The 26,598-nt window shown below is 46.5% G+C and overlaps 1 protein-coding gene across 1 annotated transcript in view; it reads right to left on the reverse strand.

The window, feature by feature from the left end:
• The window catches only part of LOC128349733 (disintegrin and metalloproteinase domain-containing protein 9-like), a 113,055-nt gene that overhangs the window by 39,329 nt on the left and 47,128 nt on the right, over nt 1-26,598 (reverse strand). The window contains exons 10-13 of the mRNA XM_053306559.1: nt 25,678-25,756; nt 23,537-23,691; nt 17,492-17,657; nt 4,019-4,087 (exon numbers count right to left, since the gene is read on the reverse strand). Of these exons, the coding sequence (XP_053162534.1) occupies nt 4,019-4,087; nt 17,492-17,657; nt 23,537-23,691; nt 25,678-25,756 (469 nt within the window). The remainder of the gene's footprint in view (nt 1-4,018; nt 4,088-17,491; nt 17,658-23,536; nt 23,692-25,677; nt 25,757-26,598) is intronic.

Raw genomic sequence — 26,598 nt, forward strand, 5'->3', positions numbered from 1 at the left:
TCCCACAAAAAGTACATTTTTTGAAAGTAATCTTATGACCGTTAAGTCCTCAGCTGCAGCTGGAGCAGTGAAAGACATGGCAAAGAACAAATGAATCTCCTCCTCCTCTTGTTGTTTTAACCAAGGAGATATAAAGATGCAGAAGTCTGAGATTTAAAAAAGAACAGAACAAAGCCGGGGTGGGGGGGGGGAGAATGTGAGGCAAGAAAGTTTCTATAAAGATTAGAAAGCACCAAAAGGAAAAGGGTTCTTCATGAGGCAGCCTTTGTGGCAATCAAGAAAGATAAAGAGACAGGCAGAGCTCAGGGGTCACAATGCGTGGATGAGACATTGATGCCGGGAGGAGAGGTTTCGATTTGTTAGGCACTGGGATACATTTTGGGGCAAGCAAGGCCTGTACAAAAGGGACGGGCTGCACTTGAATCAAGATCCAACCAGACTGCTGGCACCTAAAATCAGAAAGGTCGCAGAGCAGCTTTTAAAACGATGCCTGAGGGGTTGACAACAGGAACTGGGTGGCATCTGGTTGGGCAAGCAAAATCCCCTAAGGTGCAAGTATGCAAACTTTTCAGATAAACCAGAAGGGGACAGAGTAGAACTAGGAGCAGCAGCGCAGGCGGAAGCACATGAGAGCTGGTTTTAAAAAAAAAGGGTCAAATGATGGTAAGGGAGATGGCACTTGGCATATAGGTGTATGCCTATATATGTACATATATCAATGCCAGAAGCCTTGGAGGCAAGATGAGAGAGATGGTGCTTGGCTGCTAATGAAAGCATAGATATAGTGGGCATAACAGAAACCTGGTGGAACGGTGAGAACACGGTCATTCCTGGATACAAACTCTACAAAAAGGACAGGGGAGGGCCGATTGGGGGTGAGGTCGCACTGTATATTAAAGAAGAAGTAGAATCCAAAAAGCTAGAAAACCTAAGAGGACAGGAGTCCTCTACAGAATCATTATGGGTGACAACACAGGGAACGAAAGGAAATGTGTTACTAGAGACATGCTATTGCCCTCTGGATCAAAACGCTGAGAGTGACCTGGAGTTGGAGAAGCAAATCAGGGAGACATCAAAGAGAGACAGGGCTGTAATAATGGGTGACTTCAATTACCCTCACATTGGCTGGGCAAATTCATGTGCATGTATTGACAGAGAGCCAAATTTCTAAACATGCTAAATGCATGTGCCTTAGAAAAGTTGGTTGCAGAACCGACCAGAGAGAGAAGGTGACCTTGGGCTTAATCCTGAGTGGTACCCAGGACCTGGTGCGAGCTGTAAGAGTTGCAGAACCATTGGGGAACAGTGACCATAGTGAGATCCAATTCGGCTTATATGTGAGTGGAGCACTGCCAAGAAAGTCCAACACAGATGTCTTGATGAAGGAGAACCAGCATCGCTTCTGCAAGGGCAAGTCTTGCTTCACTAACCTTTGGGTGTTCTTTGAGAGTGTCAACAGGCATGTAGATCAAGGTGATCCAGTTGACACAGTATACTTGGACTTCCAAAAAGCTTTTGACAAAGCTCCCCACCAAAGACTCTCGAGTAAACTTAGCAGTCGTGGGATAAGGGGACAGGTTCATGTGTGGGCTGGTAACTAGTTGAAAGACAGGAAACAGAAGTTAGGAATCAATGGACAGTTTTCACAATGGAGGAAAGTAAGAAGTGGGGTACCCAGGGATCTGTAGTGTGACCAGTGCTCTTTAACTTGTTCATAAATGATCAAGAAGTTGGGGTAAGCAGCAAAGTCACCAGATTTGCAGATGACACTAAACTAGTAGTGAAATCAAAAACCTATTGTGAGGAGCTCCAAAAGGATCTCTTCAAACTGGGGGTGTGGGTGACAAAATGGCAAATGCAGTTCAATGTAAGCAAGTGAAAAGTGATGTATATTGGGGCAAAAAGTCATAATTTCAAATATACCCTGATGGGGTCTGAGCAATCAGTGACTGAGCAGGAGACAGATCTTGGGGTTGTCATGCGGGCACATTTGCTGTACTGAGTACAGTTCTAGTCACCATATCTTAAGAAGGACATTGTAGGTCTGTAAAAGGTGCAGAAGAGGGCAACTAAGATGATCAGGGGCCTAGAGCACCTTCCTCTTGAGGGTAGGCTATAACACCTGGGGCTATTTAATTTAGAAATGAGGCAACTACAAGCAGACATGACAAGAGTGTATAAAATTATGCATGGTGTAGAGAGAGTGGAGAGAGAGAAATTTTTCCTCCTCTCTTACAACACTAGAACCAGGAGTCCGTCATCCCATGAAACTGAAGGCCAGGACATTTAGAACCAACAAAAGGAAGTACTTTTACACACAGCGTATAATTGATCTATGGAATTCTCTGCCACGGGATGTGGTGATGAATGGCTTTAAAAGGGGCTTAGACCAATTCACAGAGGACAGGTCTACCAATGTCTACTAGTTTGAGGGCTCTAGGCCACCTCCAGCCTCAGAGGCAAGATCCCTCTGAATCCCAGTTGCTGCAGAGTAACAGCAGGAGAGAGGGCATGCCCTCACCTCTTGCCTGTGGGCTTTTCAGAGGCATTTGGTGGGCCAATGTGGAAACAGGATGCTGGACTAGATGCGCTGGGCCTGATCCAGCAGGGCTGTTCTTATATTAACCCCAAATCTCCTCTTGTGGAAAGTTTGGCATTGCACATGAAACAATCGATATGGACAGGTAATGAGGTGCTCTTTACTCTCCATCCTTTACTCTCACTCTCCCCGCCTTCCCCTCCTCCTGCCTGCATGCCAATGCCCGCCAGCCCCTAATTGGTTAGAGCCTTCACTTCCTCTCCACCCCTCCCTCCTTCTATAGCCACTGGAAACTGCCGTCACTTCCCCTGCAACTGCAAAAGTATCAGAATTGCCAAATACCACTGTTTGGACTGCTTGCTCATCAGCAAACTTTATTTCATTGTTTCAAAAGCTTTTTCTCTGAGGCTGTTGCTCCTCTGTACGGTACCCTGGCATGTGCCTGTGTCCAGAGTGCAATCCATCTGTTATCCACACATGCATATTCAGTTTTGCGCTAAATTGATACAGTACTCCATAAGGCTGATCGGTATCAGGGCCTGATGCCTCAGCTGATGCCTGATTTTGATCAGATAACCTCAGATATGAAATGGATGTCTGGTTGAGATCTGATTTCAGCTGATGCCTGAAATCAGTTACAGACTGGGTAACACTCAAGTGCTGCTCAGCATCAACAGCAGTAAGACAGGGGTACTGGTGACGGGTGGTTTGTTTGACTGGGAAGATGACGCTCAATGTATTCTGGAGGGGAATGCACTCACCCTGAAGGGTAAGGCTTGCAGGCTAGCTGCGTTGATAGATCAAGCACTGGCACCAAGCGAGGGCCAAGCACTACATAAGGCTGGTGTGCCAGCTGCAGCCTTTCCTTGACAGAGAGCTTGAACAAAGTTATCCAGACTTTGGTAATTTTCAGACTCGATTACTTCATTAGAAATGGGGCTCCCTTTGAATTTCACTTTTGATTTCTGACAAACACAGTTGATAGGTTACTTAAGAACACATCATACGTCATTGGCTGCTGCTCCAAGCACAGTCAAAAATGCTGGTGCTTACCTTTAAAGTCCTTTATGACTTGGGAACTGGGTACCTGAAGGGCCATTGCTCCCTATATGAACTTACTTGTGTGCTGAGATCCTTGTTGGAAGCCCTCCTCCGGATTCTGAAGTCAGCAAGATTTGTGAGACTTCTGAGAGGCCTTTTTTGGCCATGGAGCCCTAACTTTGGAAACCACTGAAGTGGTGGTTTTCTGCAGGGAGATGATGTGTACATCAGATCTGCATTTTCTAAAACATTAAACTTCACAGAAGACAAGGAAAGGATGACGTTTGGAGTGTGAGTGGCAAACCAATACCACACACTTGGAAATTATAAGTTGGATTTTTCCTGCCAATAAGAGTTTTCTTTCTTTTTACTATTAATATATATAGCAACATTTTCATAAAGGTACTGTGTATTCTGAGCAATATGTTATCTACTTACTGTTGACTTTTGTTTGTCTTTTTTAGGTAGTGGCTTAAGGAATTCATTCATGATTCCTCCTCCTATTTCCTGTCAAGGAAGAAAAATATGCTGAATGCCACAGCTTATCAGCTCTTTCATGCTTTTATAGTAGAATGCTGCTGCAATGGATTTGCAAACAGAATTCTGTGGAAAGGCCAGGGTCCAGGAAAGCCCATCATCTCCTCTTTCCAGGGAAATGGGGGTGCAGAGCCGGCTTGGTCACTACCTGGCCATGATGCTCTGTGCACCTCAACCAAACAGGGACCAGGGAGCACCCCATCTTCCTTTCCCAGAGAAGGAGGAGACATTTGCTTCCTTAGCCATCACCTCAGTTAAGTTAAAGCATTTCTGATCCTTTCCTGCTCCAGAGCAGGAATCTGTGGCCGAGGGCTTGCTGGTTTGGCCCTGCATGGCCATGCAACAGTCAAAGCATTTCCAGTCTTCTTCCCCACCTCTGTACTGGGGAGGGTATGGGGATTCCCATGCAACCACTGAGACAATTCCCATGCAGCCCTGCCGCTTCAGGTCTGAGAAGTGTGGTGTTTTTGGTTAATCCATTCCTTGATCCAGGCCAGCTTTTGAATGGTGCTCTTCTCGTTACTTTGATTCCAGGCCTGCTTTTTGACTTGGTTTTATGTTTTACTTTTAAAGTTGCTGTGCAGTGGCAGCGGCACAGAGGGGATGGGGGTGAGAGATTCGTGCCCGCCTCCCAGACCATGACAGGTGAGGTCGGGGCGGTTGGGCGGGCAGGCGAGCACGCTGGAAGCAGGCGCATGTGCAGAGGCCTGAAATCAGCCCCATCTGCCTCATTTGGGAGGAAGGCGGAGCTCCCTTTGCCGCTGTCTCCCTGCCTGCTTCCAGCGCACTCACTCGCCTGCCGCAACCTCACCTGTCATGGTTTGGGAGGCGAGCGCGGAACTCTTGCCACATCCCTGCTGTGCCAGCCCAGGCCCATTTGGCTGGCTCTTCGGCCCATTTGGGCCTTCCCCCTCCAGCGTGGCAGCCAGTTTGGAGTCTGCCATGCCTGCACAATTGGCCTCTGCATGGCCTGGGTCACACAGAGGCTAATTGCAGGAGCGGTGGCCTCCACAATGGCCACCGCGCTGGAGGGGGAAGGCCCAAACGGGCCAAAGAGCCGGCTGAACGGTCCGGTTTGGGCTGTAAGGGAGGCCGGTGGGGGGAGGGGGAACCTCCATGGACACCCCCCTGCCACTTCCAACACCTCCCCCGAAGGGGGTAAGTAAATTTTTATTTATATTTTTATATTTTTATACACACACACACACATATATACATACATATGTCTGCAAACTCCCCTGGACCGAACCGGGGGTGGGGTGGGTTTCAAGGAGGTGTTGGACCGAACTGGCCCGGTCTGGTTCGAGTCTGGTCCGGACTCGAACTGAACTGGGCCAGCCGATTCATTGCACACCCCTAATAACCAGTGGGGGCGGCAGCTCCTTTATCAGCCTGCACGGCCCCTGTCCTCAGCATTTCCATGTTAGTTTGGCACCACCCTCCTGCCTAGTTCTCACTGGGGGGTCAGCTGGGCATTTCTGGGACCAAGCTGGGATTTTTTTTTAATCCCCACCTGATTGGCTTTTGGTGGGGAATGTTTTGCCGCCTCCTCACTGAGTGGTGTTAGGGCAATGTGACATCAGCGGTGGTTGCCAGTAACTCACGTAGTCCCTGGTCACATTGGCAGGTGAGTGTGGGTGTGGGGTTCTATAAGTTAAAGCACTGGAGTTCGACGAGAATTACTGTCGGTACAAAAGGGGATTTCCAAAGAATAGCCCCTCAGGGTTTTTTAGTCCAAGGGTATCTGGAAATTGAACCTGCTTTTGGGATTTGTTTGGCTCACTCACTCAAAGCTTTGAGGCTCAGAGGCTGGAGACTTGAGCAATCCTTCCCCAATGCAGGCTGCATTGGTTTGAAGTGATCTAAGCAGCTAGGTAACTACCAAGACTTTCCAAGTCTGCTTGTTTCACCCAGCAGTAAGAGGGTGAATACCATATCTAACGCTGCCACCCATGAGAGGTGGTATTACCCACACTCTAGTTATTCTTTTTGGTTGCAAATACTGTAGACAATAAAGTGAGGTCCAAGTTCAACCATTATGTGTCTCATGTCTTTTGGGGGCTTGGGTGCAACAGCTTTTGACTCCAAGAGGAGGAAGGGTTCCATGGCTTCCTAGACCACCACTGTAAAACTCAGAAGCCCTTCAACAACTATAAAGGCACAACTCAAACAAATGTAGGCAACCATAAACTTCAACCTTTGCGGAGGCACTAAGGAGAAAGGGTAGAATGAGATATCCTCTACATTTCCCCCAAGAGTTCAGCACAAGCTACAACATATCCTTGCCATGCCCAGATATCTCACAGTTTGCATGTTGAAGAAGAGTTATTTATGGTAAGAAATTTACTTTCCCTTCCCCACATAAGGGCATGTCCCCTCTTCTGTTCCCCTGCAACTGGTATTTAGAGGCATCTTGCCTCTTAGGCTGGCAGTGGCCTAGAGCCCTCAGACTAATCGCCATTGATAGACTTGTCCTCCATGAATTTATCTAAGCTCTTCTTAAAGCCATCCAGGCTGGTGGCTGTCACCACATCTTGTGGCAGACAATTCCATATGTTAATTATGAATTGTGTGAAATAGTATTTCCGTTTGTTGGTCCTCAACTTCTTGGCAACCAGTTTCATGGGATGACTCCTGATTCTAGTATATGAGGGAAGGAGAAAAATATTTCTCTATCAACTTTCTCCACACCTCTATCATGTCTTCCCTCAGTCATCTTTTTTCTAAACTAAAAAGCTCCAGGTGTTGTAGCCTTGCTTTTTAAGGAAGGTGCTCCAGGCCCCTGATCATCTTGGTTGTCCTCTTCTGTACCTTTTCCAGTTCTAAAGTGTCATTTTTTAGATGTGGTGACCAGAATTGTACGCAGTACTCCAGGTGTGGCTGCACCATAGTTTTGCATTTGGGCATTATAATATTCATTCATTCAATTTCTATACCACCCTTCCAAAAAAGGCTCAGGGCAGTTCACAGAAAGAAATAATAAAAAAATAAGATGGAATCCTGTCCCCAAAGGGCTCACAATCTAAAAAGAAACATAAGATAGACACCAAACATAAAATAGACACCATAAGATAGACACCAAAAAGAAACATAAAATAGACACCACACTGTGCTGGGAGTGGATACGAACAGTTACTTTCCTCCTGCTAAATAAAGAGAATCAGCACATTAAAAGATGCCTCTTTGGCAAGTTAGCAAGGGTCTGCTAATATTAGCAGTTTTATTTTCAATGCCCTTCCTAATGGGTCTAAGCATGAAATTGGCCTTTTCCATAGGTGCTGTGCCTGACACCTTCAATGAGCTGTCCACCAGGACCCCAAGATCCTTCTCCTGGTCAGTCACTGACAGCTCAGATCCCATCAGAATATATGTGAAGTTGGAGTTTTTTGCCCCAATATGAATCACTTTATACTTCCTAACACTGAATCACATTTGCCATTTTGTTGCTTACTCTCCTAGTTTGGAGAGATCCTTTTGGAACTCCTAGCAACCTCTTTTGAATTTCACTACCTTAATTAGTTTGGTGTCATATTCAAATTTGGCCACTTTGCTGCTTACCCCAACTTCTAGATAATTTATGAATAAATTAAAAAGCACCAGTCCAAGTATAGATCCCTGGGGAGACCCACTTCCCTCCATTTAGAGAACTGTCAATTTATTCCTAACTTCCATTTCCTGTATTTCAACCAGTTACCAATCAACACAAGAACCCTTATCCCTTGACCGCTAGGTTTTCTCAAGAGTCTTTGATGAAAGCATTTTGAAAGTCCAAGTATACTATGTCAACTGGATCACCTTTTCCCACACATCTGTTGACACTCTCAAAAAACTCAAAGGTTGGTGAGGCAAGATCTACCTTTTCAGAAGCCATGCTGGTTCTCCCCCAGCAAGGCCTGTTCTTCTATAGAGCCCCTGGTGGCACAGTGGTAAAACTGCCGCCCTGTAACCAGAAGGTTACAAGTTCAATCCTGACCAGGGGCTCAAGGTTGACTCAGCCTTCCATCCTTCCGAGGTCGGTAAAATGAGTACCCAGAATGTTGGGGGCAATATGCTAAATCATTGTAAACCGCTTAGAGAGCTCCAGCTATAGAGCGGTATATAAATGTAAGTGCTATTGCTATATGCTTAACAATTTTATCCTCGAGAATGCTTTCCATCAATTTGCCTGGAACAGACATTAAGCTACAGGCCTGTAAATTTCCCAGACCCTACCCCCCACTGCCACCCTGGATCCCTTTTTGAAAAGCAGTGTTACATTGACTACTTTCCAGTCCTCTGGTACACAGCCTGATTGTAGGGATAAGTTATATATTTTCGCAAGGTCAGCAATTTCACATTTGATTTCTTTAAGGACTCTTGGGTGGATGTCATCTGGCCCTGGCGATTTGTTAATTTTTAACTTTCCAAACAGTTTAGAACGTCATTTCGTGGCACCTCTGTCTGACTCAGTTCTGAGAAGACTGGTTCAGGCATAGGTATATGCTCGCTATCCTCCTCTGTGAAGAGAGATGCAAAGAATCCATTTAACTTCTCTGCAGTCTTCGTATCCTCCTTAATAATCCCTTTCATTCCCTCACCTAATGAGCCAACCAGCTCCCTGGCAGTTTTTTTCCTTCTGATGTATTTAAAATGTTTTTGTTATTCCCCTTGATGCTTTTAGCTAAATGTTCCTAAACTCTCTTTTTGCCTCCCTTATTGTCTCCTTGCATTGCCAAAGTTTGTGTTCTATTTCTGAAGGTAGTTTTCTTTCATAGCTTCCTTGACTTTACTTGTTAGCCATGCTGGTATCCTCCTGAACTTGGTGGTACCTTTCCTTCATTTTGGTATACATTCTAATTGGACTTCTATTATTGTGGTTTTAAATAAACTCCAAGCATTCTGGAGCAAAGTGACTCTCCTGATTTTCCCTTTCCATTTTCTTTTCAAAAAAAACCCCTCCTCCTTGGTGATTCTCTCTCTGCATGTATGCTGGATTTGATCACACTATGGCAGCTCTGTGGATCCCCTACTCTTGAAAACTGCAGATGTAATTGCTCCTTGAACCAAATGTGTGGAAATTCCTTGAGGCGCAGGCATTAGGACTGATCTATAGATAGTACAAATATATTCTGGAAGCCACCTAGGGATGGTCACTTTGGAGGTCTTCTTGTCAGTGGTGGATTCAAGTATAGGCAAAGTAGGCACTTGCCTAGGGCAGCAAATTTAGAGGAGTGGCAAATTTGCCTATGTGTTAATCTGCCACTTGCACTTGAGGGGCAGGGGAAAGTTAAATCTATTTTTAAAACCACTGCTGTGCAAAGGTGGCAAGAGCTCCTAGTGGGCCCACCTGCCTCCCAAATCATGAGAGGTTGTTGGGCCATCTTCGCATCTGCGTGTGGCAGGATGGTGGAGGAGACGGCGGTGAGAGTTCCTCCCGCAGGCCCACCTGCCTCCCAAATGACAGGCTGGGATATTTCTGGCCCATTCTGGGCCTCTGCGCACACTCATGCGAGGCCTAGAATGTGCTGAAAATGTTTTAAAAGTAGATTTCAGCCCCACACAAGCCCTTTACTTGTAAAGGGGAACCCTTGCTGGAGCAGCAAATCTCTGGTCGCCTATGGGCAGCAAAAAGCTTAATCTGCCCCTGCTTCTTGTCCAAATAAGTTTCTTTGTAAGAGACAAATTTCCAATTTTGCTGCCAATTTTCTGAGAGCCTGAGTTCTGCTCAAATGGAACTTTAGAGCCCTCTTGTCATATTTAAGCTTGAACCATGACTGAGCTGGAATAACTTGCTTTCCCTCATAAACATTTCTTGCAGGACTGAAAAATGCCTCCTCCTTGGCAAGTCTGCAGCAATCCTTCTGAAAATATTCTTGTGTTTAAATTTACCCTCACTTTCCATTCTCAATGGCAGTCATTTGCCCATAGTGACATCACCACATAGTCAAATCAAAGGTAGTACCATTACATTATTCTGTTTATTACATTATTCCTGGGTAGGCTCACCCCCACAAAACAAGCTGGGGATCATGGAAGTGGCACTGAACAGTTTTTTGGTTTTTGGTTTTTTTTTTAAGGGGGATGGATGTGGGATTATGGTTTGCACAAATTGTTTCAGGAAACCTTTCTACCTCAACAAAATTACAGTTTTCATCTGAAAATTGCCCCCCCCCCCATAAACACAGTAGTCTGGAAATCATATGGCTGGTATGTGCATGTGTCTTGTGTGTCACACACACACACACACACACACACTCCAGCATTGTGGGTAAACTGTGAGGGTGGGGCCAGTTGCATGGATCTCTCATACCCATTTGGTATCTTCCCATGCAGTGTGGTGCCAATTCTGTGAGAGATACCTATATCATCAGTCCTGCTCCACAATCCACATACATTCCCCAGCCTTGTGGAATCACACCACAGAAAATGTGGGCACATCCATATGAATGAGAGAAAAACAGAGGGTGTGTGTGTGTGTTCATTTTCAGATTTAAACTTCATGATTTCTCCCCCTGAAAATAACAATTTTTACCTTTTTTAGCCTACTTTCCAGTGGGCATATGAGATCACCCGACACTCTGTGTGTGTGTATCCTTGTGTCCCCAGCTATCAACTTCGCAACGCCTCGACCAATATAAACCAAATAGGGTACAGTTGTAGGGACACATAGGGATGTCTCAGTGACATAGTTTATGATTATGTCATCCACCCCAATCCAAGATGGCGGAAGCCTGAACATTTGAGGTACAACTTGTGGACTGTCTAACTGATTTGCACCAAATTTGGTACAGTTGTAGGGATAGTGAAAGGAAAGTAGGCAGATTAGTTCTTACTAGAAAAACAGGTTGCTCACCTGTAACTGATGATCTGGAAGAGATCCGTTGTATTCATAACAATGGGTTCTGCGCCTGCGCAGTGACCTCACGGACCGATTAGCTAGCTCCTCGCTCCGCCCCTAACTGCCCTGCACGAGACCGTGCTCTTCTTATCCCTGGCAGTTGGGGCGTGTCTCTTTCAGTTTCTGGTGGACCGACAGTCGTTTTTTGTTTTTTTTTTGAAACCCAACCTGGTCCTGCTCGAAAACCGTGGGGAGGTCCGGGCGGGTCTTATGAATACAACGGATCTCTTCCAGATCATCAGTTACAGGTGAGCAACCTGTTTATCTGGATAGTGATCCGTTGCATTCATAACAATGGGTGATTAGCCAGCTGCTGCCTTGGTGGTGGGCAGTATCTACGGCAGGACCCTCTTCAGTACACTCCGCCCAAACTCTCCTTCCTTTGATTGTCGCAGGTCCACTGCATAATGCCGAATGAAGGGTTGGTTTGACGTCCAAGTCGCTGCTTTGCATATATCCTTCATCGATACACCGGCCAAGTCCGCTGCAGAGGAGGCATAGGCTCTCGTAGTGTGAGCTGTGATAGTCCCTGGTGGTACTTTGCCTTGCGCAGTATAAGCTAGCTTTACTGCCTTCACAATCCACTGAGCCAACCTCTGTCGTGAGACCGGCTTTCCCTTAACCGAGCCCGTATACAAGACAAACAGTTTCCTAGTCCGTCGAATAGACTTAGTGGCGTCCAAGTAGTATAGGAGCGCCCTACGGACATCCAGAGTATGCATCTCCTTTTCTAGTCGTGATTCTGGGCTCTGGAAAAATGTTGGAAGAATTATATCCGCATTAATGTGGAAATCAGACGTTATCTTGGGGCGGAACTTCGGATCCAGCCGAAGAGAGTATGCATGTCCATTCTAAGAGCAGCTAGCTCACCTACGCTCCGTGCCATCGTTATCGCTATTAAGAAGGCTGTCTTAATGGTAAGAAGACGTAAGGAGGCCGTTGCCATAGGTTCAAACGGCGGCTGAGTCAGCGCCTGTAGCACCAAAGTCAAATCCCACTGCTGATGTGGGCGCCGAATTGGTGGGTACAGATTATTTAACCCCTTCAGAAATTTCTTGCATTCCGGATGGGAAAACACCGTAGACTTGTCCCATCCCCTATGCTCTGAAGAGATTGCTGAGAGGTGTACCTTCAAAGAGGCATTCGCCAAGCCCATCATTTTGAGGGTTGTGATATACAGTAACACTTGAGTTACTGATCCTCGCCTTGGTAAGAAACCACGCTCCCTAGCGTAGAGTTTAAAACGTCTCCACTTACTGTCGTAATTGCAGCGAGTCGACCTCTTTCTAGTGTTTAATAGAATCTTTTTTAATAACCTATGCGCCACGCTGTGAACCGAAGCGTCTCTACTTGGGGATGATTTATCGCCCCTGAATCTTGAGACAACAAGTCCGGCTGATTGGGAAACTTGTGGTATACTCCCCTTGACATACGTAGCACTGTTGAAAACCATTGTTGTCTGGGCCACCATGGCGTTATCAAAATGGCCTTCGTGTTGTCCCTGAGCAATTGCGCCACCACCCTCGATATTAGTGGTTGCGGTGGAAACAGGTAAAAAAGACTTTTCGTCCATCTGTACTGGAAAGCGTCCCCTTTGGATCCCGTGCCTACTCCCGCACGAGAGCAATATGTCGGACACTTTGTGTTTACAGCCGTCGCAAACAGATCCACAGTCGGCCATCCCCATTTGTTGAATAGTGCCGACAGATAGTCCATATTCATCTCCCACTCGTGTTGCTGGTTGTATACCAGGGCTCTGCTCAGTCCATCTGCCTGAACGTTGTCCACCCCTTTTATGTGTATTGCTATCAGAATTATGTCCCGAGCAATACACCAATTCCAGATGTTTTGACTCAGCACACACAGCACCCGAGAGACCGTACCCCCCTGCTTGTTTAGGTACGCCATTGCGGTGGTATTGTCCAGGTGGATCTGCACCACCTTCCCGTGCAGTAGGGATTGAAATGCCCTTAGGGCCAAGAACACTGCAAGAAGTTCCAGGTAGTTTATGTGTTTTTTCGCCTGCAGACTTGTCCACCGCCCCTGAATCTGATGTTGTAGGCAATGTGCTCCCCATCCCTGTAGGGAGGCATCCGTTGTTACACTGCATGCCGGCGTGAGTGGTTGGTATGGCATGCCTGAAAGCAAGTTGCTTGCAAGTGTCCACCATTTCAAGGACCTTAATACCGCACATGGGAATGTTAGCCATTTGTGCTGGCTGTCGCGATTTGGTCGAAAGTTCATCAGAAACCAAGTCTGTAGAGGTCGCATACGCAACCTTGTATTGCAAACAGTCGTATTGCATGACGCCATGAGCCCTAGGAGCCTCTGAATCGACACAACCCTTTGCTTGGGCTGCTGTTGGAAAAGGTGTATAAGCTCCTTGATCTGGGCATACCTGGACTCCGGCAGATAAGCCCTTTTTTCTTGCATGTCTAAAATCGCACCAATGTAGTCCACCCGTCTCTGGGGCTGCAACCGTGACTTCTTCTGGTTCACCGTGATTCCTAGGTCTCTCAGAAGAGTGAGTACATACTGGACTTGGGAAAGTAATCTCTCTCTTTCGTCGCTGACCAGGAGCCAATCGTCCAAGTATGGATACACCACTATCCCTTGGGTCCTTAAGAAAGCAACTACAGTCGCCATGACTTTGGTAAACACTCTTGGCGCTGTGGACAGGCCGAATGGCAAAACCTGATACTGGTACGCTGTATCTCCTACGGTGAACCGCAGGTACTTGCGATGTCCTTCGCGAATACCTATATGAAAATAGGCATCCTTCAAGTCCAAAGTGACAGCCCACTCTTCTTGCACAAGAAGATGTAAAATGCCTTGTAGTGTTATCATCCTGAATTTTCTCGTGTCTACATACCAATTCAGTTGCCTTAAGTCCATTATCGCCCTTATGCCCCCGTCCTTCTTGGGGACTTGGAAATAACGGGAATAGAATCCCTGCATTCTGTCCACCCACCTCACCGGCACAATTGCCTGCTTTTCCAACAACACTTGTACTTCCTCCATCAGTACCTGGGTTGACCTGGTATAGGTTATTCCTTGAAAAGGTGGCAAAGCTTTGAACTCTATCGCGTAGCCACACTTTATGATTTTCAATACCCATTGATCTGATGTTATGTTGTGCCACGCTTGCGCGTGACTGGCCAGTTTGATGGTAATGCTGACCTGCACAAGACCGTTGTTGTGGGTCTTGGGTTCCCGAGCTTCTAGTGTTGTCGGTAGCATAGGAGGTGGATGGACTGTCCCATCAAAGAGACTGCTTATGTTGGTCCTTGCCAGGCTTCTGTCCTTTCTGGCGCTGGGCATAGGGCTTATTGCGTTGATAAGGCTTATACTGCCGTTTATAGTCCCTTCTGTCCTGTCTGTATCTGGAGCGGCCTTGCTGACGTCCATAAGCAAAGTTTTTTGATGCCTGACCACTCACTGCTGCCATGAACGTCTTGGCAGTGAACTTTGATTGTTTCCATGACTGCATCGTGGAATCTGTCGTCTCGGCAAAGAGCCCTTTGCCATCAAATGGTAAGTGTTCTATTTTATCGCGCATGTCCTGCTGCAAAGTTGTTGATCGTAGCCACGCATGGCGCCTCAAGGTAATAGCAGTGGTCATTGCACGTGACTCAGTTTCCGCAGCATGTTTAAACATGCTCAGCAAATGCCGCGTAATGACCGTCGCTTTCTCATATGTCCTTTTAAAATTCTCCTGAAATTCCTCAGGTGACATTGTTGCTGAATCTTGGAACAGTGTGTCCCAAATGTGGTGACCATATCTCGTCAAACAAGCCGAGTAATTAGCAATCTTGATTGCCAAACTTGACGTAGCATAGAACTTCCGTCCCAGAACATCAAGTTTTCTGCCCTCCTTATCACCGGGCGTCGAATGCCGCGCTCCCCCTTTCGAAGAGGCACACTCTATAACCAAAGAATTTGGTTCCGGGTGCTTCATAAGGTAGCCACAGTCAGTCTCTTGCACCCGATATAGGCCCTCAAGTTTACGTGAGGTAGCTTTCGATGTTTGTAGGACCTCCCATGCAGTCTGTGCCGCTTTCGTTATCGCTGGTATCATGGGCAAAGCAACTGGGTGAGACACTTTAGCACGTGCCATCATATTATATACAGGATCCTTAAGGTCCATCTCAGGCTGCCTCAATTCAAGGCCCAATGCCTCCGCCATCTCACGTATCTAAATGTGATATGCCTTCAGCTCCTCCGATGGCGAAACCGAAGTGTGCGGGGCTACATCGGATGGCAGTTCAGGTTCCATAGGCTCTTCTGGAATGGAAGGATCATCCTCATCAGTCCCCGTAGAATCCGAAGAATCCGCATCTCCGGAATCCGGCCTCTCCAATGGTGCAACAGGTACTTTTGGTTGTTGTGTTGCTGGAGGAGCAGATGTCGCTACTGGAATGCTGGCGGATAAAGTTTCCACAGCAGACACTACCGCAGGTTGAGTTGCCACCGCCCGCAACTGTTGCTGTGCCTTCCATATCTTGTAATCCGCGTAGTCCGCTGGATAAATCACCGGTGGGGAATGCATGAAACCGCATGCGTGATCAGATTGTGCAACAGTTCGCTGGGTAAAACACGTAGCCGGCGGGTGTACAAACATCGGAGATGGTCCCGTCACTGTCGCCCTGTCCACCATAGGTGGCCTTTGCGTAAGCATTGGGCTAGTTGCTGCTGAAACACGTTGCACTGGTCTCAACACAGCCGGCAAATGTACACGCTGTGGGGATCCCGACGGAGTCCTCGGTACCGGCAGTAGTGGAGTACTCGGTACCGACAGTTCTCTCATTCCCCGATCCGGGAAACCAAGGAAAGTAGGCTCAGTCGGCGTCGTATCAGTCGACTCCAAAAGGGCTAGTAAGTCCCTTCTTGCTCCAGATCCTGCCGCTATCTCCCTCTCTGTAGCATCTTCTCCGAAATCCAGAAAGTCCTCCGATCTGTATCCCTGTCTCGGAGTTATGGCTGGAGAAATCAATGGGGTTCTAGCTGGTGTAAGTTCCATCGCACCCCGTCGATGTTGAAAAGGTTTTGCGGCTGTCTGCTCTATATTTTCTGGAATCAAAGCATCCCTCGACGTCGAAGCCGATACCGAATCGACAGTCGATACCGTGCATGGTAAGGTAAGTGTCCCGTCCTGCATTTGCGGTACCGACCCTGTCAGTGTAGAGGACGCTGGTATCGATGGGGATTTCGCCGTCGACACCACGTTACGTGTCGATACCGAGTACATTGGTGCATTCAGCTGTGGCTGTGTGACTGTCGACATCGAGACCGACATCGACTCCATCGGTGCCTGTAAACCTTGACACTCTCTCGATACCGATTTCCACGGTGTCGAAGCCGTCGACTCAGCAGAGTCCCAATCATCGCAATCTGATTGGAGCGGCAATGGCGACGGAGTTTGACTATGGACCCGAGTTTTCTTAGTCCTTTTTCGAGGGGGCGAAGATCCCTGATCCTCCTCTGTAGACGATTTTTGCTTGTGTCGCTTATGCCGGTGACGTTTCTTCTTTGCATCAGCCGGCTGCTTAAACTCAGCAGACACAGTGGCTTTCGACTGCCTACCGGCAGAGTCCACCATAGGCGTGCTTGCTTTCGATATCGAAGGATGGTTTGTCTTCGACATCGTGGACGACATCGAAGCGGTCCCCGACATCGATGTCGACGGTCTAGGGGTCGGCAGGCGCAGCGCATCATCATATAGTGCCGCCCGAAGCCTTAGCGCTTGATTTTTCAAAGTTTGCTTCGAAAATGACGAGCAAATTCTACAACCTGCGGGGTTGTGCTGCTCTCCCAGACACAACAAACAGGCATCATGTGTATCAGTTGAAGGCAGTTTCGCATTGCACTCCGTGCAGCGTTTGAAAGTCGTTTTGGGTCTGTCCTTAGTCGACATGACCTCAGCCATCCCACTATCGTAACGTTCGTTTTTATGCTTACTACGTCCTTGCAGGTGATCCAAATTCAAGTCCAATTACAGTCCAAATTTCCTAAAACCAATTCGTCGTCCTAATCCGTTCCTAGTCTTTTACCAATATATCAATTTACTAACTAGCCGAGGAGCTAACAGTCCGAGGTGTTGACGCAATGGCGGTCAAACAGAAACTGAAAGAGACACGCCCCAACTGCCAGGGATAAGAAGAGCACGGTCTCGTGCAGGGCAGTTAGGGGCGGAGCGAGGAGCTAGCTAATCGGTCCGTGAGGTCACTGCGCAGGCGCAGAACCCATTGTTATGAATACAACGGATCACTAGCCAGATCAATTTGTTTCCTATCCTGTTCAGCAGTTTTTCAACAAAACTGGCAAACATTTGTTGTGGCTCTCATTTAAACTAAAATAAATACCACAAAAATATGATTTCCAAGCAGACAGAAGAACTTGGATCCCCCATTGACCTGCAGAGGATTTTCAAGACTATTTCAACACACAGGTGTATATCTTATTAATCCTCTATATGAATTAATGACATAGGGTCTAACCTCATCACGGCCACAGTCGCATTCTTCATGGTCGTTAAGGACACCATTCCCACACATCTTCGGCCTAAATCTTTTTGGAGGTACATTAAGAAAACACTCTTTTCCTGGTTTTCTTATTGTATCATAATAGACTTGCCTGCTGCAATTACTCAGTCTTCGACACGTTCTGTAACAAAGTAAATTATAATGCAATTACTGCAATTATCCTCTTACATCCTTTATTCTTATTACAGATTTGACGGACAGTCATGAAGGAAAACAGGAAATCGTTTGCCATAGCTGGTGGTTTGCACCAATGTCATTGGTCAAAGAGCAATAAAACATAGCTTCTGAGCCTTAGTGATTGTGTACTGCTCACAAGTTAATGCAACACTGAGTAGGTGTAATAGGACCCATATGGCTTGCATACAAGCTTCCTTTTATACCTACTTAGTATTACATCAAATTTACATAAGTAGAACAAGTACCGAACCGGTTCAATTGCAAACTGGGCCAGTTTGAACTGTTTGATTGTGAACCACTCCAAACCAGTTTGAGCCAGTTCATCAAACTGACTGGCCCAGCCAATTGGTTCAACTGAACTGGTTTGCTTACCTGTGGTTCAGTCCAAATTTGGACCAACCATGCCAGACAGTCTGTGCACACCCCAGGTACAAATTAGTAACCCCAATACACAATTAACTCATGAGCAACAATTGGCCCTCTCTTTGCATGACTAAATATTTAAACAGCGGAGGCCTTTGGGATATGCTAAATCTTCTGTTTAGTTCAGTCCATATTATTGGATACAATCTAAAATCTTATTTTTAAAATGTGTACCCCACCCTTCAACAAACATGCTCCCAGACTAGCATTACATACAATAAAAAGTTTAACAGAACAGGGCCTTTTCTGTTGTGGTACCAGATTGTTGAACTCCCCATCTAAATACTTTTTTGGAAGATGTTTCTTTTCTGGTGGGCTTTTATTTGTCTGGTGCAGAGAGTTGCTTTATTGTAAGTGCTGCCTGGTTAGTTTTTAATCTTTTTTGTTTGTTTGTTGCTTGATTTTAGTTTGTTATTGTTTCATTATCCATGATTTGCAAGCAGCCCTGTGTGCCTCCAGTTTGGAGGTTGAAAGGCAGGGTAAAAGTTATTAGATAAGAGAAATGGTGTGTGTGTGTGTGTGTGTGTGTGGTGGGGGAACACAACAAGAAAAGAGAGAACAGCAATAACAGAACAAACAAAAAACCAAACCATATCATCAGAAGCAAGTTATAAACAATTCAGCCAACAATTTAAAAGGCCTGGAAAAATAAGAAGGTCTTCTCCTGGCACATGAAGCCACGCCAAGCAATGCTCCCAAGATGACCAGGTCTGTAGATGATACCAGGCTATACAGGGTAGTAAAATGGATTGTGAAGAGCTCCAAAAACATCTCTTGAAAATGGGTGAATGGGGGTCGGGGGAAATGCAGTTCTTTGTAAATAAGTGATTAAAAAATATCAGTCTCATATATACAATCATGGGATTTGAGGTGTTAGTGACTAACCAGGAAAGTGAGATCTTGGGGATACAGTGGATAGCTCAATGAAAATTTCTGCAGCACCACCTCTGGCCAGCTCTTGCCACCACTTTTCAATGCTAAGCCACCTAATGGCATGGCGAGGAAATGCTTGACTAACAAGCAGAAAGTTGCCGGTTCGAATCCCCGCTGGTACTAAATCGGGCAGCAGTGATATAGGAAGATGCTGAAAGGCATCATTTCATACTGCGTGGGAGGAGGCAATGGTCAACCCCTCCTGTATTCTACCAAAGACAACCACAGGACTCTGGGCACCAGAAGTCGACACCAACTCGATGGCACACTTTATCTTTTTCAATACTACTTTTCTGACAAAGAGGGACAGGGTTGGGGGAATGTTACTCATAGAAAGCAAGAGCTGGCTGGCAGGTACCACTGTGGAAATCATATAAGGTCCCTGTTGCTGGCCATGTGACCTGCGCATGATACCCCCTTGAAAGGCCTGCAGAAGTCTGCAAGAGTGTGTAGATGCTGAGTAAACTCTCACTTGCCATGTACTTGCAAGCTCTTTTCCAAGTTCTGTTTATTGACACCAAGAGGAGCCCACGGAGCTGGAGAAAGGGCAGAAGAGGGCAGCCAAAAGGACCAGGGGGCTGGAACACCTTCTTCGTGAGGAAAAGCTGCAAAGTTAGGAGTTATTTCCCACCCCCCAAATAATAATTATTTTTTTAAATTTTTATTTTTTTTTTACAAGAGAGACTAAGGGAGGGGAACATGACAGAAGTTTATAAAACGTGGCCCCGTTTGGAAGGGAGATCAGCCCGTGCTGCGTTGGGCAGCGTGAGCTGGAGCAACTCTCCCTGCCTTAAAGGCAAAGAGAGCCGTTCCAGTCACACTGCCAATGCAGCACAGGACGATCTCTCTCCTAAACAGGGCCATGCGGCCCCATATGGGAAGGCGATCGATTGGCCCCACTGCGCTGGCAGCGAGACTAGGCGCGGCTCTCCCTGCCTTTAAGGCCATGCTGCCAACGCAGCACGGACCAATTTGGGCTCCAAATGGGGCCACCTGGCCCTGTTTGGGACAGAAATAACACCCTCGCGTCTGACATCTGACGCTGGGTGTGTGTCTGGGGCCACCCTCGCGGCCCTTGATTGGTGGTGGCCAGGGTTCTTTGAACCTGTTCTCATAATGGTGGCTCCACCCCTGGTTTAGGGCTTTATAGGCAATAACCAGAACTTTGTATTTAGCCCAGAAACTTATTGGCAGCCAGTGTTGTTTAAAATGGGTGTAATATGATATCTTCAGGCAACCATGGAGACCAACTTGGCTGCTGCATTCTGTACTAACTGCCGTTTCTGAACTACATTCAAAGGCAGTCCAACCTAGAGCACATTACAGTAATCAAGCCTGGATGTTACCAGCATATTCACCACTGTTTTAAGGTTCTTTATCTCCAGGAATGGACGTAGCTGGTAATCAGCCGAAGCTGTTAGAAAGCACCCTTGGCCACCGCCTCAACCTGAGAAATCAGGGAGAAGTTTGGGTCCAGAAGTACCCCCAGACTACATAACTGACAGACTTAGAATAGATAAGAGAAAGTACTCCACACAACACATTACTAATCTATGGAATCTGCCTTCCACAGGATGTGGTGATAAACCACAAGTTTAGATTGCTTTAAAAGGGCTTAAAGAAGTTGAGGGAGGACATCTATCAACTGCTACTAGTTATGATGGCTTGATGCTACCTCAGAGGCAGGATGCCCTTGAATACCAGTTGCAGGGGAGCAACAGCAGCAGGCGAGACGGCATGCTTTCATCTCCTGCTTGTGCTCTTTCCAGAGGAATCTGCTGGGCCACTGTGGGACACAAGATGCTGGAGGGTTGCCAACTAGTGACTTTTATAGAGGACATGCAACTGCTTTGGGGACCAAGCAACTTCTTTGCATTTGTTGTAGTATCTGAAGTTCAGGAGAGCAGCTGGAACATGTTGTTGGCTCCGAACACTTGGCTCTCATGAGCAGCTTCTCTTCCTCTGTCTCTTCTCCCTCCAACTGACCATCCATCCAGTGAGGAGGCCAGAAGGGAGGAGGTCCTGCTTCAGTGGCAGGTTGCAGAGCCTCGTGATGCAGGAGCTTGGAGAGGTGGGCCTGGCAGCTGCAGCTTGTTTCATGTGGTGGCGGCAATGAGGAGTTAGCAATTAGCTAACTAACTTTTCTCAGTTGGCAGCCACCCCTGCTAACTGAGTAAAAAGGCACCTTTTAAAGTGGTGAATCTCTTCTCTTTAACATGGGGAGAGCAACTGGCCCTATCCAACCCCAGCACAGCATTCCTTCAGTGGCTGATGCTGGTGTAACCTTGCGTTTGTTTTTAGATTGTGAGCCCTTTGGAGACAGGAGAGCATCTTACTATTTATTTTTCTTTGAAAACCACTGTGGAACATTCTGTTGAAAAAGGTCTATACATGTTTGTAATAGAGAGCAGCAAGTGAGTGGGAGACTGTGCATGCCAAAAGGCCGGCACGATAGCTAGCTGTCCGCCCTGCCTCAAGCCAAGAGGTGAAGTTGAAATCCAAAATGGATTGTGAGGAGCTCCAAAAGGATCTCTCCAAACTGGGGGAGTGGGCGACAAAATGGCAAATGCAGTTCAATGTTAGCAAGTGTAGTGATGCACATTGGGACGAAAAACCCCAACTTCAAGTATATGCTGATGGGATCCAAGCTGTCGGTGGCTGACCAGGAGAGGGATCTTGGGGTCGTGGTGGACAGCTCGTTGAAAGTGTCGACTCAATGTGCGGCAGCTGCGAAAAAGGCCAATTCCATGCTATGGATCATTAGGAAGGGGATTGAAAATAAAACGGCTAACATTATAATGCTGTTATACAAAACTATGGTGCGGCCACACTTGGAGTACTGTGTACAGTTCTGGTCACCACATCTTAAAAAGGACATTGTTGAACTGGAGAAGGTACAGAAGAGGGCAACCAAGATGATCAGGGGCCTAGAGCACCTTCCTTATGAGGCAAGGCTACAACACCTGGGGCTTTTTAGTTTAGAAAAATGACGACTGCAGGGAGACATGATAGAGGTCTATAAAATCATGCATGGTGTGGAGAAAGTGGAGAGAGAGAAATTCTTTTCCCTCTCACACAACACTAGAACCAGGGGTCACTCCATGAAATTGATTGCCAGGAGGCCTAGGACCAACAAATGGAAGTACTTTTTCACACAACGCGTGATCCACTTGTGGAACTCTCTGCCACAGGACGTGGTGACAGCCAACAACCTGGATGGCTTTAAGAGGGGTTTGGATAACTTGATGGAGGAGAGGTCCATCAATGGCTACTAGGCAGAGGGCTGTGTGGGCCACCTCCAGTCTCAAAAGGCAGGATGGCTCTAAGAACCAGTTGCAGGGGAGTAATGGCAGGTGAGAGGGCATGCCCTCAAATCCTGCCTGTGGCTTCCAGCAGCATCTGGTGGGCCACTGTGGGAAACAGGATGCTGGACTAGATGGGCCTTCTTGGGCCTGATCCTGCTGGGCTGTTCTTATGTTCTTATGAAGTTGCTGGCCTAGCTGGGGACAGCAGGCTGGGTGACCGGTGGAGGGCAGTGTGTGTGGTAAGCCTCACCAGGAGATGAATTTACGGTTCAGAAGCAGGGGCCTTGCGAACTCAGCACCTAGACAGCAGACGTACAGCTCAGCTGGTTATCAGGTTCACAGTGGTAAGCTGTATTTATTCTTAATTTATCCCATTTTTATAAACAATATGCATATATAATACCACTGACCAAACTCATGCAAATTTTATGCCAAGTGGATACTTTTTGATACTTTTTGGTGAAAAGCACCCTCCATTTCCACTTTTTTGGTGACGGATGTCAACTTTTTTCACCATCTGGATTTGGCAACCCTACCCTGGGCAGAATATTTTAAAACTTGAGTACCACAGCTGAAAAGGCCCTGTCAGTGACTGTTGCCTCAGAAGGTGGGGCCTCTCAGAGAAGGGCCTCTAGCAGAGATCCACATGGTTGGTGCCCGGAGTTGGGACTTGTGTTCCACTGCAGTCAAATCCCAGCCTGGAGAACATGCCCTTGAGCTTGAGGTCTATGGCCTGGCCTCAACTGCAGAAGGTCAGAAATCTCTGCTCTGCTAGCCAGACAAAAGGCAGAAGGTCTGGATTCTGGTATTGGTTCAAGACCAAACCAGTCCAGAAGCTGCTTACTAAATACATGGGCAGGTAATGCGCACCCCCATTTCCTTTGACCCCTGAAGAGGGATCTGAGCAAACAGTCTCTAGCAGAGCACTAGGCTGGGTCTCAGCATGTGCCTTGCCCAAGCCCCCGATGCATACCTTCAGTCTGAAACGGTTATTTTGATAGGCTTTGCTATTTTTTCGAGCCAAGGAAGTATTTACATATATACCTCTACAAAAAGACATACCTCTATGTATACACCTCTACAAAAGATATACACCTCCACAGAAGACACCTGGATCTATCTCTGTGTTCAGTGGCAAGCAACAGAGCAAAAAAACACTTACACATTGTTTGATGTCATGATGCACTTGCCAGGAATGGTGCAATTACAGTCACAGTGTCGAGCTTTATTGACGAGTGTGTCATCGTGGCTAAAGCCAAGAGAATGACCCAACTGATGTGCAATTGTTTCGGCATCAAGCATGAGATTGCCACATGCCTATACACAAGTCAAAGCAAAGGAGGGATTGAGATCAACAGGATAGTAAACATTTAGAACCATTTGAAAATACATATTTATATTTGTGCAAATGTGGTTCTGTTGGATGTAGGAAATCCAACTATTATTTTGGCAATAGCCCAGTTCTACAGCACTTCAGAGAAGACTTCACAGTTGTCATAAATTCCACAATTCATGATTTGAGGTTCTTATCTCAATTTCTGCTCTGTTCCATCCTAAAGGCTCAGGATGGATGACAACATTATGAAATAAAAAAGGGGGGGGCATACTCCCAGGGAGGGGGAATATTGGATCACTGGTGTCCCCCCGCCCACTAGAAAAAGTCTTGGACGCCTATCACCAGTCCCAGACAATTGATCAAAACCAGGAGCCCCAATAAGAGAATGTCTTTTTCACTAAGAGCCCCGTCGGCCACTGAGATCATCTGGAGGGGTTCATCTGCAATTGCCACCAGCTTGTCTGGTGTCTGTGCAGGAATGGGCCTTCTCTGCTGCTGTTCCGAGACTCTGGAATGCCCTCCCTGCTGAAATAAGAGCCTCCTCATCTCTTTTAGAAAGTTTCTAATGACACACATTCACCCAAGCTTTTTAACCAGACTTGTGGTTTTAAATTGTTTCAAGATTTTGATTTGTTTTACATTGCTGCAAACTGCCCAGAGATGGATGTTTGGGGCAGTGTAGAAATATAATAAATAAATAAAACAAATGACAGCAGGCTTGCTTGGTGCAACTACAGCAGAATGGGCAGATATCAACCTGGTGGCCTTTGCCAGGGCAGAGTATCTAAACACTTTGAGTGTCCATCGGAGAATGAGATCTTTCCTCTACAAGATATACACTTTTTGTAAGTAACCCTCACTGCCATAAGACAATGGATAACAGGGAGGAAAGTGGGAATTAGGGTCGGGGAGGGGGATGTACATAAAAGAAAAACCCCAATGGAAAGAGAGATCTAATGAGGAGATAGAAAGAATATACTTGAATACAAGGAAATACCAGTAAAGTAGCTGCTGCTGCTGCTGCTTCTTTTTTTAAGGCAAAGCAGCAAGGAGTGCAAAGATAGCAGAGAGAAGACTTCCAGGCACAGCTGTCAATGAAAGACTGAAGAGAATGGACAACTGGGAGCATCGGGTAGTGTGCGGGGAGGTGACGTTGAGGGAAGGCTCTGGATTGGAAGATTCCATTTGTGGCTCTGTGCATGCACAAAACCAGTTTGTGTGGATGCACAGAGAACGCACAAAAAAGGAAGGAAACATTCTCTGCCTCTCTATACAAATATGCAGGTAAGAGTTATAAAATGTCCAAAAGACACAGTCCTCCAGGAAGTACCATGCTGACGCTATGCCCTCCTTTATTTCAAAGACACTTATGCACCAGAGACAGAACAGATTGCATTGCAAGTCTTTAATCTATGGTCACTTCAATTATTTGCCATTTAAAATGACCCCAATACATTGATTCTAAAAAAAGAGCTAGAAAAAGGATACTCACCTCTGTGAGCACTAATCTACACACATTATGATCCAGATAGACAGCTAAGATATTTTACATGAACCCCAAAGTCTGTAAAGCCCGAATGCAACACGGCCACATGGCCCCTAGCTCCAGTGACAGCCTGGACTCAGATCCCGGGGGGTGGGGAGGGAGCCAGGCCAACCCCAGCAGCCAGGCCAGCAGACAAAGGAACAAGCCCCAGCAGCCCCAGGAACCTGACCTCAGAGAGGGCCCCGAATTAGATTCAAATCCACCCCCATCTCCTAATAGCTACATTATAGATCTTCCAAGGTTACGGCTAATTTGGACCAGAGTAGAAAATGCAGCTTTGGGGAAATTGGGGGTGGGTGAGTGTTAAAATCAAAAAAATCAAAAATCATTTGTCACTACTGCTACCGCCCCCTCCAAGGCAGCCAATGAATTTAAGGGACACATTACCAACACAGACCTATAGAGACTGATAAACACCTACACGGATAGCAGACACGGATGCTTGATTGTAAAGGCAAAAACGGTCTCCCCATGCAAGTCCAGCAGGACTCCCTTTAGTCCTACAGCATAACAGGGAAAAAATTACATGTTACAATGATGTTTAATGGGAAATAAATGATTAACGATGGCTCATATGAAAGGGTATGAAAATATCTCTCTTAGATGTACAGTTTTGTTCTTATTCTGGAGTGGGAAGGTGAACCTGGATCACTCTGTGTGGATATATAGCCCAATGGTAAAGAAAAAGGAGGGACTCGGCATTTTCCCACATCCAGACTGCTGAGCCAGTGGACAAGCATAATCAACTGCCAAACTGAAAGAGGGTGTGTGCGGAATTGGTTTCTTTAGTTAAGAACAACATGAGAAGAGTCCAGCTTGATCAGGCCTATGTGGTCCAGCACCCATACTGGCTAGCCAGATGCCTCTGGGAAGCTCACAAGCAGAAGAGTCTCATTTTCATAAGGCTTGGCAGTTGGCATTAATATCTAGGATTTCTGCTTTATTGTTTAAAAAAAGGCTCTTGGGGAAGTTGGCAATGGCAGATATGCCATCTCCCTGCTGGCCCCACGTTCCTTCCCAGAACGCAGTAGGAAAGGATGAGTCACATTGCATGACATGTCCTTCACCAGTACATTCCAGCAAAGAGAATGACACTGCTTCCTTGGAGACCTTTTTTTTAACAGTAAATAAATCAAGAAGACCACAGCTGTATCTCCCCTAGCCACACTGAATTTCTCCAGGAATTTCGGGGCAGGGGGAGCTATTCCTGCTGTAATTGTCTCTACTTCCTCTGCCAGTAAAAAATAGTGTCAGAAATGAAGGGGGGATTTTGACAGAGTTCCAGGTCCTGATTTGACAAAATTAAGCATTTCTTCACATAATACATCAACAGGTTTCGAAA

This window comes from Hemicordylus capensis, chromosome 3 (assembly GCF_027244095.1).
Source record: "Hemicordylus capensis ecotype Gifberg chromosome 3, rHemCap1.1.pri, whole genome shotgun sequence".
Classification (NCBI taxonomy): domain Eukaryota; kingdom Metazoa; phylum Chordata; class Lepidosauria; order Squamata; family Cordylidae; genus Hemicordylus; species Hemicordylus capensis.